Source organism: Amphimedon queenslandica, unplaced genomic scaffold (genome assembly GCF_000090795.2).
Source record: "Amphimedon queenslandica unplaced genomic scaffold, v1.1 AMPQUscaffold_13510, whole genome shotgun sequence".
Taxonomy (NCBI): domain Eukaryota; kingdom Metazoa; phylum Porifera; class Demospongiae; order Haplosclerida; family Niphatidae; genus Amphimedon; species Amphimedon queenslandica.
In genome coordinates, this window is record NW_003546254.1 from 213,502 (window position 1) to 226,202 (window position 12,701).

Here is a 12,701-nt window from a genome sequence, read left to right on the forward strand (position 1 = left end):
TCCTCCTCCTCCCCCTTCCACATCAGTTCCTCCACCACCAACACCTCCCCCTTCCACATCAATTCCTCCACCACCACCTGCTACATTGTCTGTCCCTCCACCTCCTCCTCCTCCTCCTCCCCCTCCTCCTACGTCTATTCCTGCTCCTCCGCCTCCACTACAAACTTCAGATTCAGCTGAGGTAAGACATTCCCACATGTAGAGTACATTATAATCATTTTCTCCATCCTTTAGCTCAGCCAATATTTGTCAGATATTAATGACACAATGGATGAACTAATGAACTACTAGCCATAGCCACTCCACTAATTTCAACTATTAGATTTCAAGAGAAGACAATAATTTATTTTTTTTATACCGGTGAACGTGTATTTGTAACTTATTTATTGTAAATTTTTTACTGCTAGTTTTTTCTTTTCAAAATAAAAAATAAACTCCATTTTACACTTCTAGTTTTGTATACCAAACAGAATTAACATAATGCATAGTCATTATTATTATTATCATTATTATTATTATTACCTATACTACATGTATTATTATTATTATTTTTATCTTGTGCTGTATATGTTACATAGTTTTATTGATTAACTGGAAAAACAGAACACCAAATAACTAATTCGTAGCAGTTTACTTTTTTGATTTTTAACGAATAGAAAGTTACACAAATCATCAAGTCTTTTTTGGTTAACTTTTTCAAATCTAAAAATTGTACAAAATTTTAATCATGATGTCCTTAAAAATTAACTACAAACTCAAGAAACTAAACTAAATTTAATTCAATTTTGAAATTTTTATTTTCATTTTAAAATGCCTGAACCTAAATGTACATGTACATGCATGTAGACCTTACTCGTTAATTAGTAAAACCCGCCCTCAGTGGGAGGAGCCTGGGCATTATCATATGGATGGTAGCGATAGTCGCGACGAGTTGAAGCTGAAGGATAGCCAGCTTTCCACTCGTGGCCATTTCTTGAATCTGAGAGAGAAAATAAAGTATGGGCCATTAAAGTTTCTTGCTATAATGTATATGTAGTATAAAGCAGTATACATGTACATGTACGATTGTATTTCTAAGTTCTAATATCATGTATGCAATGCTTGGAGCCTTAAAACTCATTGACAGGAATAGTAAGGACTATGAACAGATTTATCAATATCAGCTCTGAGCCGCAAAAAAGGCGTGTTCACTGACACACCCACTAACAATAAAACATCATCAGTGAGAGGAACAAGGCTAAATATTGCAGTACCAAGAGTGAACACAAGAGCTGAAGCAAATACAGAGATATACTAGAGTATACAATAGTATACTAACATATACAAAAATATACTGAAGTATACTACAATATACTAAGGCGTATATGTGTAATTTAACTATTACCTGATGTGTCAGCAAAATCAGAGAAGAACCCTTCGTGATTAGCAGCTTGAGGAGGAGGAGCAGAAAATGGTTTGACGTCATTTGAATATCCACCACCAGGGCCAGGTGGAGCTGATCCAGTGCCAGACATCACACTAACAACAACAATAATGATAATAATAATGAGTGGTAAAAGTAATTCAGCTCAAAAAGGCATGTACAATATAATTTCTGCTTCTGTATGTGCTATTGTGCATGCACCGTATAGTGGGAAATTTTGGAGGGAATTAAATTTGGTGAATTTGGCATTTTGATAGCCATTCGCCAAAATAAAATCTGCCATTTTGAGCCATTATACGCATGCTCAATGGCACATGGCCACTAATTCAATACCAAATTAAAATTCACCAATCACCAAAATTTAGCAATTCACCAAATTTTACTTCCTCCAAAATTTCCAGCTATACGGTACACGTACATGTATTGTACATGAAAAACCACACAACTAGTGTAAAAGTGCTAATGGCTTATATTGCTAACCCGTGATTATAATCAGTAGATATTGTACCATCTCTCCACTGGTCATTAGAAGGAGTTTCATCTCTCCAACTTGGAGCCCCTTCACCAGCTGGAGGAGGATGAGAGGGACCGCCTGAAGCTCTGAAAGACACAAAATAAAAAAATACATGTACATGTACAACAGCACAATGAAACAAGCTACATGTACATGTACATGTACATTGAATATACATGTACATGTCAATAGACATAGTACTGTATAGCGGGTATATTTCGTCTGGGAAAATGTTTGTTCTAAGCAGGATTAGAAATTTTCTTTCGTTTTATTTTCGTTCTGAGCAGCCATTTTGCACACGTGGCATTGAGGAAACGCCCTTTTCATTTAGAAAATGTTCGTTCCACAAGGAATGAGAACGAAATTAAACTTGAACGGAATATACCTGCTATACGGTATGTGTACATAATACAATAGTACATGTACATTTATGCACCTAACAATAATGTCACAGAAAAATTTTGTACATGTACATGTACATGTACACACACACACACACACACATCTTTTTCTCTCTCTACCTTCTCTCGTCCTTCATTGGTCTCCCTCTCATTCCTCTTGGTCTGCCACGCCCACCAAACCGATGAGGAGGTGGAGGCCGGAACATACTCTCCCACCTGTACCCAGGACCCCCTCTGGAGATACCGTAAGGAGAAGAAGACATATCGTACTTCGACGGCGGGAAATCAGGTTGACCTGGCTCCTAAAAAGAATAAAATTAATAAAATAGTACACGAACATGTACATGTACATATATTCTAAAAATAAACAAAAAATATCTTACAAAATTAATTCTAGTCATTAATTACACTACTCAATACTCACTGGTGGTATGAGCATTTTCCTAACTTCAGCAATCCCAGCTGCGAGTTTTTGAACAGCATTGGGAGGGATGGACTCAATAAGGACGTGAAGCTCGTCTGTCAAGTGGGCGTACATTTCTTTGCCAGAATTACGATACTCCTCCTCCTTTGATTTATCCTTGATTGATCCCCGACCCAATATGCTGATTTTAGTATCGGTCTCGGCTTGGATTCTTTTAAGCGTGAGACCCTTGGGCCCCAAAAGGCGCCCAACTAGGTTATAGTTCTTTTGGTCTTCAATCGGGATGTAGATCTTCTCTTTTAGTGACTTGTCTGGATCATTTCTGTCGGCTAAGCGATTTATTTCTAAGGAAAGGAAGATATTACATGTACTTTAATGAATGAAGCTGTCAACCCACATCAGCCATGTGAAAGCCTCGTGATTAGGAATATGTTAAAAGTACATGAACGTAACAACCCAAAAGTACATATAACAGACTAGCTAGTCCAGCCTTTAAATATTAATATAAACTGCAATAAATATTAATTTGAGCTACCTGCTTCAAGTAAACGGATACAGTGACAAAAGGAGGGGTCTAAGGCATTCTTCTCGGCCTTGAGCTCTTCCAGTATGTTCCTCCCTACACTCATTTGCTGATTTGGCTCGGAAAAGGCCTCCACATCTACATGTATGTTCTCGTTGTCAGACGCCATTTTGTACTAATAAGGACACGTGACTTGCACAGAAAATTATGGGCGGGCACTTCTAATGCGCATGCGCAGGTTGTCACAGCCACGGCCCACAGTAGTTAAGAATTAAAATTGGAAGATACTTGTTTTGGTCTCTGAGCTTACTTAGTCTCTTTTCTATTCAGTAAGGACCAAGGTAAATATAGATTTTAAATGTTTCCTATTTCCGTTTGAACTATCTAGAGTAGCAGAATAATTTTTTGACATTATTATAATACTTATTATTATAAAAATAATATATTTTTTATAAATTTTACATTCTATATGTATATATATATACATATATAATATAATAATATATTTTTTGTATATAATTTTATTGTTATTATTGCCTAGTGTATGATTCAAGAGTTGACATCATGTGCATTTTTATCTTATGAATCATTAGGGGCAAAATAACTTTGAATTGTCCCACCTTTTTATCACAATAATTGTCACACCTCATTAATGTACATGTGTATTGTGTACATTAAGGTCTGAGTTTCTTTCAAGGAATTTTTTCTGTTATATGTACAAACTGTTAACTAATTTTTCATGCTAAAAAAGTACTATAATATGTGTAAGTCTGTTTCACTTTCCACATCTTTACTGCTAAAACAGCTGTTCATATTACCAGCAAATTTAAATATATTTATAATAATTACATGTAATTATACCTATAGATACAATGTACATGTATATCTTGTACATTATACATATGTGTACGTCTGTTGTGTGTTTACATAATGATTATACTTTACTGCTACATTTTGCTTGTTACTATATACTATACAAACACAATTCAAGTAATTATTATTAAGAGTGCATAAAAATTCTTTGGCCTTATTGAAGCCTGATGTAGAGCTAGGCAAATTATGCTTCAATTTTTGCCTATTATGCTTTTAGAAATTCTATCCTCTTATGCTTTGAAATAAATCCAATTATGCTCATACCACAATCAAATGTTGGGCAAACATTGAAAGCAACATTGTGGAATGTAGTGTATGTTGGGCTTTACTCAAATATTGACTATCAAGTTACATGTACATGTACATGCATCTGTTACAATTATTATATTGTAAAAAGAGTAGATAATATTATCTACTCTTGATTGTAATAATGCCAGAATCTGAAAATGTTTCCAAATGACTTTGAGTCACTGGAAAATAAATTAGCCTAAGTCATTGGACTCTCCACGCTTGCATAGGTGGGTATTAAGCAGATGGGTAGGGTATCACTAAACAGTTAGGTTGTTGTACTAGCACTTGTACCACTTCCCATATTGAATTCAAGCTAGAAGTTTGTGACTCATTATGCTCCAAACTATGCTACTCCACATACTCCAGTAGTTTATGGGCCCATTGAGTATTCTCTTTAGTGTAGGTATTATCTACTCTTGGTATTAAATATTGCATTTTTTTCGTTTCTATTAGGAACGGGCACACACATAATGTCAGTCAAAAATATTTGTTGCATTGGTGCTGGCTATGTGGGCGGTCCAACATGCACTGTCATTGCTGATAAATGTTCGGACATCAAAGTGACGGTTGTCGACATTAACCAGCGACGGATAGACGAATGGAACTCCGACACTCTGCCTATCTTTGAGCCAGGGCTTGAGGAAATAGTCAAAAGGAACCGCGGGAAGAATCTCTTCTTTTCCACCGATGTCACTCAAGCTGTGCTAGAAGCCGATCTCATATTTATATCTGTGAACACGCCCACTAAGACGTTCGGAATGGGCAAAGGGAGAGCCCCTGATTTAAAGTACATCGAATCGGCCGCTAGGAAGATTGCAGACACGGCAAAATCTGCAAAGATTATTGTCGAGAAGAGTACCGTCCCCGTTAAAGCTGCTGAGAGTATTTCAAAAATACTAAAACATAATTCAAAGTGTACTGGTTTTCAGGTCAGCTAATGCATGTACATGTACATGTATGCCTATAGCCTGCTAATACATGTACTAGTACATGTACATGTACATGTATGCCTATACACCAAGAGTGAATAATTACTACATACATGTGTATAACGTCGTACATGTACTATTACATGTATGTTTATGCTGAGTTTGTTAATTAATACAGTACATGTACAATTTTCAATGTACATGTATTAATGTATGCTTTTTATCAATACATTAGGTTTTATCTAATCCTGAGTTTCTAGCCGAGGGTACAGCCATTAGGGACCTCCTTAATCCCGACCGTGTTCTGATTGGTGGCGATACCTCAAAGGAGGGACAGGCGGCCATTAGGGCACTCTCTGAAGTCTATGAGAGGTGGGTACCCAAAGAGAGGGTACTCACTACTAACACGTGGTCGTCAGAGCTCTCTAAACTGACGGCGAATGCATTCTTAGCTCAGCGCATATCCTCTATAAACGCAATCAGTGCCGTTTGTGAGGCAACTGGGGCGGACGTGAGCGAAGTCTCCTACGCCATTGGGAAAGACTCAAGGATCGGGGATAAGTTCTTGCGGGCTAGTATCGGGTTTGGCGGGAGCTGCTTCCAGAAGGACGTTCTTAATTTGGTGTATCTCTGCGAGGCTCTGAACCTTCCTGAAGTGGCTGAGTATTGGCATCAGGTCATATTGATGAATAACTTTCAGAGAAGGAGGTTCGTTAATAAGATAATCAAGAGGCTTTTTGGGACCATCACAGGTTAGAAACAAGTTAATCATCGTAAAGAACTATTAGCACTTTGGCAGTCAATGTAGCAGTACTGTACATGTTCCAAAAATGAAAAGTTCTTTTTTATATTTTTTGCTGATGCATAATTGCATATGCATTACTTATGTTGTGTATCAACTTTAAGCTGATTCCGATCAAATTTGGATTTTTTAATGAATTTTTAAATTTGTTCAAAAGTCAGGCCAAAGACCCTAGTACAGGGATTTTGGCCAAATTTTGGCAAAAATGGTTAGGAGAAATTCACTGTTTTTATAATTGTTTCTGATGTATATACATTGCATAGAAACTTTGAGTTCATTCCAATCAAAATTGAATTATTTTATAAAGTTTAAACCCCTTGAAAACTATGGGCTATTTTATTTGAGATTTTGAGTGTCTTGCCTTATCATTATGTATCACTATCATGTATACTTTAATTTAGGTAAGAAAATAACAATATATGGGTTTGCATTCAAGAAAGACACAGGTGACACTCGTGAGTCCTCCAGTATATACATCACCAAGTACCTTCTAGAAGAGGAGGCACGTATCGTCATCTATGACCCAAAAGTATCCGAGGATCAGATTCGATCTGACCTCTCTGACTGCGAGAGCTTCCATTCTCCGTCTGATTTTGACCGCTATGTGACGATATGTAAAGATCCTTATGAGGCTGCCAAAGACTCGCATGCTCTTGTCATCTGTACCGAATGGGACGAGTTTGTTACGCTGGATTACGAAAGGATTTACGGTCTTATGGAGAAGCCTGCCTTTATTTTTGACGGTCGCCTAATCCTTAAGCACGAGGCTCTTAGGAAGATTGGTTTTCAAGTTGATGTCGTTGGAAAGGACTTTTCCTAATGATTACGTGGTGTTATACTTGATGGAATATTAATAGCACAAAAATAAGAGTGCATCTACTTTTGACAATAGTAATATATACTTATTGTAGAAGTGTATAGGATTTATCTTTTATTAACAGTGCACACTATTTTAATGGAGTATTTTATACTTATTGTAAGAGGTATATAGGATTTATCTTTTATGCACACAATTATTTTAATGAAGGGTATTATATTTTAATTTAATTTTTTGTTTTTTTTTTTCATTCATTTAATGATAATAATATCTATAAACAATAATGAATTTTTAAAAATTTTCAAATTCCTAAATTTTTTGACACCTTGTCAGTGCAAACTAAGGTGTAAAAACAAAGTTACAGTAATGCATTAATAACTAATAATATTAAACCAGTTACAAAATAACCAATTAGACCAGTCCGTGTGGTTTTTCTTACATTCCATATACCAGTATCTCTTTGTTGCTACACACATAGAGTGTTCCTTTTTTATCAAAAGCCAATCCAATTGGACTGACTCCTTTTAATGAAATACTACGAATGAACTCTCCCTCGCTCGTGAAAACTGAAATATACTGCCCTCCTTCGTTAGCAACATAGACCAGGTCACTACCATCAACCGCTATTCCGCTTGGAGTGTCAACCCCATTACCTGCAATGCAAAATGCAAATTTTTCATCAATCAAAAACTTCTGGATGCGCCTATTCCCATGATCAGAGACATATATGGAGCCCTGACTGTCAATCGAGATGTGAGTTGGGTACTGAAACTGTCCACTGCTTCCTCCCATGCTACCAAAAGAATGTGAAAAGGTTAGATCAGGGTTGAGTACTTGCACGCGGTGGTTGCTTCGATCGGCTATATAAACAAGTTGATTGATTGGAGAAATGGCTATCCCGGCCGGATAAGAGAAACGACGAGCTCCATTGCCTTCTTTACCTACAGATGCAATGCGTTGCCCACTCATATTCAACTTCTGTACTTTATCATTATCCGTTATAAGAATGAAGTTGTCTTGCGTGATTGCTATGCCACGTGGATAAGAGAACTTGAGAGCACCACTGCCTCCGAATATTTCTTGTGAAGTACCAAACGTCATGACAGTGTGCGCCCAGTTATCCGTTACCATGATGCTCCCGTTGGATGTGACAGATACTCCCCAGGGATGAGAGAGCCCAGATATAGTGTATACTGGTGATATTGTGTCAAGGAATGGGCTGAACGGGATTAAGATTGATGCAGGCTCAAGCTCAACATTACAAGCATTGAATATTATTATGTGATGGCCATTGCTGAGTGGGCTACACTCTACCTCGTATACTCCAGGAGATGTTACTGAGGATGTTACTGTAGCTATGGTCTTCTCGCACTTGCTACGTTGCAGCAAATGGCAGTGTAAAGCTGAGAGTGGAATACTCAGTGGAGATGAATCTGGTCCCTCTAGTGTTACTGAAAAGGAAACTTTCTTGTCTTTGAGATATTTAACCGGACCAACATTCATTATATTACTTTGCTTCAGTTTTGAGAAGGTGATGTGTGTCTCTCCAATGTGATTACTTGACGAAAGAATCTTTTCATCTTTGACAAGTGTAAGATCGGCTGTTTCTATTGGGCACAGCTCATTAAGATTGATATCTGCACTGGCTTCACTCATCCGTTCCATCAGTTGCTTCTTCCTGTTCAAGATCATCTCAGGGGGTTCATTTTTGAGGCTCTGTTCCACGTATTCTTGAACTTCATTTAAGACCCCCAGGGTCTTTTCAGCTGATTTCTTTTGAATTGTGATCACCTTTAGTTTCTCCTCCATTGCTGCATCAACTTCCTCGACAAGTTGACTTGCTGACTGGCGGAGGTTACTGATTATCTCCTCCACCATTGCATGGATATCTTCCTTGATGCTTTCTCCTTGCTGCTTAATCTGATTCTCTCTTTCCACTAGAGCTCCAAATGCCTGCTTTGTGGCAACTGTTTTTTCTTTAACAGGGCTAAGACACGAGTTCAGTATTCGACATTGTTTGTGATAACTATCAGCTATCAAGTCGTACTCGTGATCTCTGTGCTTTTGCTTAACACAAGTAAAGCAAACCATCATGTCACAAGTCTCACAAAATGTATCGAGAGGCTTTTTATGATTGCTGCAAATGGCCACTGCAGACTGGGTGTGATCATTGCTGGTTTTCTTAGGAGAGTCTTCAATGTCTTCCTTATCCTTCAACTGGGAGTAGGTTTCCTTTAAATTGTTGATGTGAAATGCTACAGGGAGAGTAGATACTCCTCCAGTTAGTTTTACCTGAAGCCGACAAGAAGGGCAAGAGATGAACTCTTTATTCACGTCCCTTGACATCAATCCAAATAGACAGTCCTGGCAAAACGAATGCAGACAAGGTAGAGTCTTTGGATCAGTGTAGATTTCAAGACAAACCGAGCAGGTGAGCTGTTCCTCTAGCTTGGACAGAGCGGAAGATGATCGTCCCTTTTCAGCCATTACTGTTGGGAGAGTCAATAGAAGACTGGGGGCAGGTCCATCCAGTGGAATTCATCAGTTTGGACAGGCTCCAGTGCAAATAACTTAAACACCAACAATAACTGAGAAGCTAATGCATACAGGTAAGAGTAGTCAAGATATATTTTTTATTAAATAAAGTGTCTAATATTTTAATGCAGCAAAGAATATCAAAGCTCATTGTTTAATCCCTTTCTTAGAACAGGTTGGTTCCTCAGCCACTCACGAGCACCTTCAACTGATAAATCGCTTTTACGTATCATTAAAATGGCCGTTGGAACAATCTGAGATAAAAAGCAAATCAAACTCTAACGATAATAAATCTCTTTTCTTATACCAGTGGTTTTCCAGTTGCTGCTGAAATGTGACTCAAAACTTCTTCGTCAGTTGTAGGTAGCTCAGTATCAGAGCCATAAATTGATAACAAAAGATACTTCTCAGCTACATGTCTGGATGCACCAGTTAGCTCCTGATAATTAAAATAAAAAATAGGAAAGAAATATGATTTATATAACTCACTTGTATGATACCAATTGAGCGATAATACAGTTTGGTATTGCTGTGTAAAGGTACAGTGTACATAAGAGATTATGATATAGAACATAGTCACTGTTTAGATATACTCATCATTGTTATATATAAAGAAACAACAATGCAATAATTATAGAGCAATCATAACTATATACACAGGCAAGGCAATGCAAGTATGGACAGTTGAAGTCAATTTTGAATCAAAATTTGATGCTGCAAGTATAAATTTAATTTTGTAATTTCACAATGTCATGATGCTTTAAACCCCCCTCCTTCCTCCTGCTCACCTCACTTGTAGATCAATCATTTTGTTTCCCAACACTTTCCCCTTAGCAATGTGGGCCCCTGTACTGATTGCATTGAGACTCCATTTAATGCACATGCCACTCATTAACGAGACAATGAAACGAGAAGAAGCAGCATTTGTAAAGAGAGAGGAAGAAATAAAAGAAGATGGGAGCAAAGCCTCAATAGCTTCACTAGCTACCGAAATGGAGACTGATATTATATTGGCAGGGTCTTTGATAGTCTGTAAAATTATTTATAAGAATAGTAATAAGTATTTATAATTATTTATACATTTTCTGGTGATGAGGTTGTGATCATTCCTATTGTACACGTTTTCTCTTGTATCAGTTGCAATAAGTCTTTCGCGTCATTTGGGGATACTCCAACAAATATAACGCAATCCTTTTCGCTTAAAAGAGGAAGAACTTCAGCCTTAAAATACTCCCAGTCTAGATTAAACAAGGGGCCCTGTACAGGATCAATATTGAGATGTTGTTAGGAACCTACTCTTTGTGACAGATCCCCTTCGTTGTTTCTCAGGGCTGACCAACTTTTTTGGAGAAAACCACGAATGTCGTCATAATCTGACAAGATGTCATAAATTAAATGTTCATTAGTTCATTCATTCTCTATGTAGTACCTGCTCCATACGTTGGAGGACATTCGGATGCATCAACAACTCCCAGTATACCCTCTGTGTCTCTCCCAAGATAACAGACACGCCCACCAGTACAAAACCTACACAGTCGCAGTAGTATCACATGATGTTTGTTTGTTAATATACTGACATACGTGTTTCCTGCAGCTTTTAGGAGACGACTTATACTCTTGCTTTGCAAGTAAGTGCAGCGAAGGAGTATTTCATAAGACAAGAATATATCACTAGCTCGACTATAAGAGAGAAATATAGTCTTTTGTACTTATATATGCTGGTCATACACTCTCTTTTTTCATCTATGTGTCATTACCTAGTTACACTCTTTCTCTCTCTTTCCCTCTCTCCTGTACCATTGTGGCTCCAATTCCATGACTCTGTTTGCTGACAGGATAAATAATGTCTCCAGTATTATTTTAGTTGCACTTCCACTCTTCATCCTTGAAGACCCAGTAATAGGTTCTGGCTGTGAGATACATGTACAGTAATGAAAAGTACAGTAACATACCCCAATCACTGGATTAATGATGTAACACTTGGGCTCTCCTAAAGACCTCATTGCCGTTGCAACTATAGAAGAAAACTTAGCATAGAGAGATGGTGTAGTGTGTGAACATACCATCATAAAACGTTTTGTCCCAGTTCCTAATAGAGACTTGTCTAAAAATAAACACAATTAAATAATTATTTTATAAACAAGAATGGACTAAATACCTTGCTAGTTCGACAGGATTAAAACCAAGGAGTACAGGGCAAAATTTTTCCAAGTGCTTCATACAATAATCCAGCTGCCCCGCAACGTATGGAGCCTAAAATAGACCATATGTTACTATAAATAGCAGTTCATTGACTAACTGAGAGTCCACAAGTGATTCCTATAAACAAAACTTCTTCAAAAGAAGTAGAAACCTAGAGTAGTAAATATAGATCTAATTGCATCTAAAGCTACAAATTTTAGAAAGAAATTTTGCTACTAGTAGAAGCTGCAACATGCAGAAAATTTTAAAATGCAAATTTCATTACCTTTTCTAAATCCCTGACTCCATCTGTCCAGGAGTCTTCAGGGGCCTCAGTTGAGAGAAGGAGAGCTCTGTCACCTCCAGCAATAGTGTAATGGAATTTGCCAGGAAACACCTGATTGAATGACCTCTGAAAGAAAGGAGAGGAGCAGGGGAAGGAGTAAAATGGAGAAAAAAAATATCAAACATTAAGCATGGATTGCTACTGACTGCTGTAATGAATCCTAATCGTCCAGAAGTGCCGCAGCCTGACATGACTACTATTCCTCTGTCATTCTGATAAAAAAATAATTGAAATAATTATGCTGGTAAAAACTGAAATATCAAATAAAGCTCCTTTTACTTTTATGATTTTAGCTGCCATTATAGAAAGGTTCTCCAAAGAGCTTGCAAAATCATACAGTGACTAGAAAAAATGACAAAAAGAAAATAAATATTAAACGGAATGTTGCTACCTTGTGCTGCTTCCAGCCATTAAAAATCTCTGCATCACATTGCTTTAATATACGTAGAATCCCTACATATAATAGAAACAGGCTACCTGCTGCATTGTTTGTTTCGTTAAGTACCATCACTGCCCTGAATATCAATATTAGAGGAAAGACTGTTCGACTGCTCAGTAATTGGCAGCTCCATTTTCATTAATTAGCCACACCTTTACTTTGACCTTTGTAAAAATCATTAAAGCAAAAAGGTCAGATCTCTC

The 12,701-nt window shown here is 37.3% G+C and overlaps 4 protein-coding genes and 1 long non-coding RNA gene across 6 annotated transcripts in view; 2 read left to right on the forward strand and 3 right to left on the reverse strand.

Moving 5' to 3' along the window:
* LOC100635598 (KH domain-containing, RNA-binding, signal transduction-associated protein 2-like) overlaps positions 1 to 3,484 on the reverse strand; it is a 3,936-nt gene extending 452 nt beyond the window's left edge. The window contains exons 1-7 of one of the 2 annotated variants that reach the window (XM_003383448.3): positions 3,298 to 3,484; positions 2,763 to 3,106; positions 2,459 to 2,640; positions 1,904 to 2,023; positions 1,385 to 1,518; positions 854 to 979; positions 567 to 702 (exon numbers count right to left, since the gene is read on the reverse strand). In XM_003383448.3, coding sequence (XP_003383496.1) covers positions 861 to 979; positions 1,385 to 1,518; positions 1,904 to 2,023; positions 2,459 to 2,640; positions 2,763 to 3,106; positions 3,298 to 3,454 — 1,056 coding nt within the window. In that variant the 5' untranslated portion in view covers positions 3,455 to 3,484 and the 3' untranslated portion in view covers positions 567 to 702; positions 854 to 860. Of the gene's footprint in view, positions 1 to 566; positions 703 to 853; positions 980 to 1,384; positions 1,519 to 1,903; positions 2,024 to 2,458; positions 2,641 to 2,762; positions 3,107 to 3,297 lie in introns of those variants that run through there. The other variant, XM_020006341.1, reaches the window with a different exon arrangement.
* Positions 7 to 602, forward strand: LOC109590432 (uncharacterized). Its single transcript, XR_002189312.1, has 2 exons — positions 7 to 181; positions 235 to 602. It is a non-coding gene; the product is annotated as an uncharacterized LOC109590432 (long non-coding RNA).
* A 52-nt stretch (positions 3,485 to 3,536) lies between the features above and the next one.
* On the forward strand, positions 3,537 to 7,141 carry LOC100635724 (UDP-glucose 6-dehydrogenase-like). The gene is made up of 4 exons (XM_003383449.3): positions 3,537 to 3,626; positions 4,903 to 5,378; positions 5,614 to 6,130; positions 6,582 to 7,141. Exons 2-4 carry the CDS (start codon positions 4,920 to 4,922, stop codon positions 6,998 to 7,000), a joined length of 1,395 nt encoding a protein of 464 aa, XP_003383497.1. The 5' UTR covers positions 3,537 to 3,626; positions 4,903 to 4,919; the 3' UTR covers positions 7,001 to 7,141.
* A 154-nt stretch (positions 7,142 to 7,295) lies between these two features.
* Positions 7,296 to 9,523, reverse strand: LOC105316453 (tripartite motif-containing protein 3-like). Its single transcript, XM_011411348.2, has one exon. The coding sequence runs from the start codon at positions 9,482 to 9,484 to the stop codon at positions 7,433 to 7,435; it is 2,052 nt and encodes a 683-aa protein (XP_011409650.1). The 5' UTR covers positions 9,485 to 9,523; the 3' UTR covers positions 7,296 to 7,432.
* Positions 9,524 to 9,601: 78 nt separating this feature from the next.
* On the reverse strand, positions 9,602 to 12,654 carry LOC100639264 (glucokinase regulatory protein-like). Its single transcript, XM_020006310.1, has 18 exons — positions 12,565 to 12,654; positions 12,451 to 12,512; positions 12,339 to 12,401; positions 12,206 to 12,271; positions 12,000 to 12,125; positions 11,832 to 11,885; positions 11,691 to 11,785; positions 11,596 to 11,636; positions 11,485 to 11,546; positions 11,330 to 11,442; positions 11,114 to 11,212; positions 10,962 to 11,059; positions 10,829 to 10,905; positions 10,613 to 10,789; positions 10,321 to 10,562; positions 10,022 to 10,061; positions 9,840 to 9,971; positions 9,602 to 9,786 (listed from the first exon to the last, which is right to left on the reverse strand). Exons 1-18 carry the CDS (start codon positions 12,635 to 12,637, stop codon positions 9,673 to 9,675), a joined length of 1,734 nt encoding a protein of 577 aa, XP_019861869.1. The 5' UTR covers positions 12,638 to 12,654; the 3' UTR covers positions 9,602 to 9,672.
* Positions 12,655 to 12,701: the final 47 nt, after the last annotated feature.

Excerpts from the sequence above, each read along its gene's own strand:
- LOC100639264 (XM_020006310.1), bottom strand. The coding sequence starts at position 12,637 with ATGAAAATGGAGCTGCCAATTACTGAGCAGTCGAACAGTCTTTCCTCT. Across the intron at positions 11,786-11,831 it reads GAATCACTTGTGGACTCTCA|GCTCCATACGTTGCGGGGCA; the intron begins GTTAGTCAATGA and ends GGTCTATTTTAG. Across the intron at positions 10,906-10,961 it reads TCCTCCAACGTATGGAGCAG|ATTATGACGACATTCGTGGT; the intron begins GTACTACATAGA and ends ACATCTTGTCAG.
- LOC105316453 (XM_011411348.2), bottom strand. The coding sequence starts at position 9,484 with ATGGCTGAAAAGGGACGATCATCTTCCGCTCTGTCCAAGCTAGAGGAA.
- LOC100635724 (XM_003383449.3), top strand. The coding sequence starts at position 4,920 with ATGTCAGTCAAAAATATTTGTTGCATTGGTGCTGGCTATGTGGGCGGT. Across the intron at positions 5,379-5,613 it reads CAAAGTGTACTGGTTTTCAG|GTTTTATCTAATCCTGAGTT; the intron begins GTCAGCTAATGC and ends TCAATACATTAG. Across the intron at positions 6,131-6,581 it reads GCTTTTTGGGACCATCACAG|GTAAGAAAATAACAATATAT; the intron begins GTTAGAAACAAG and ends ACTTTAATTTAG.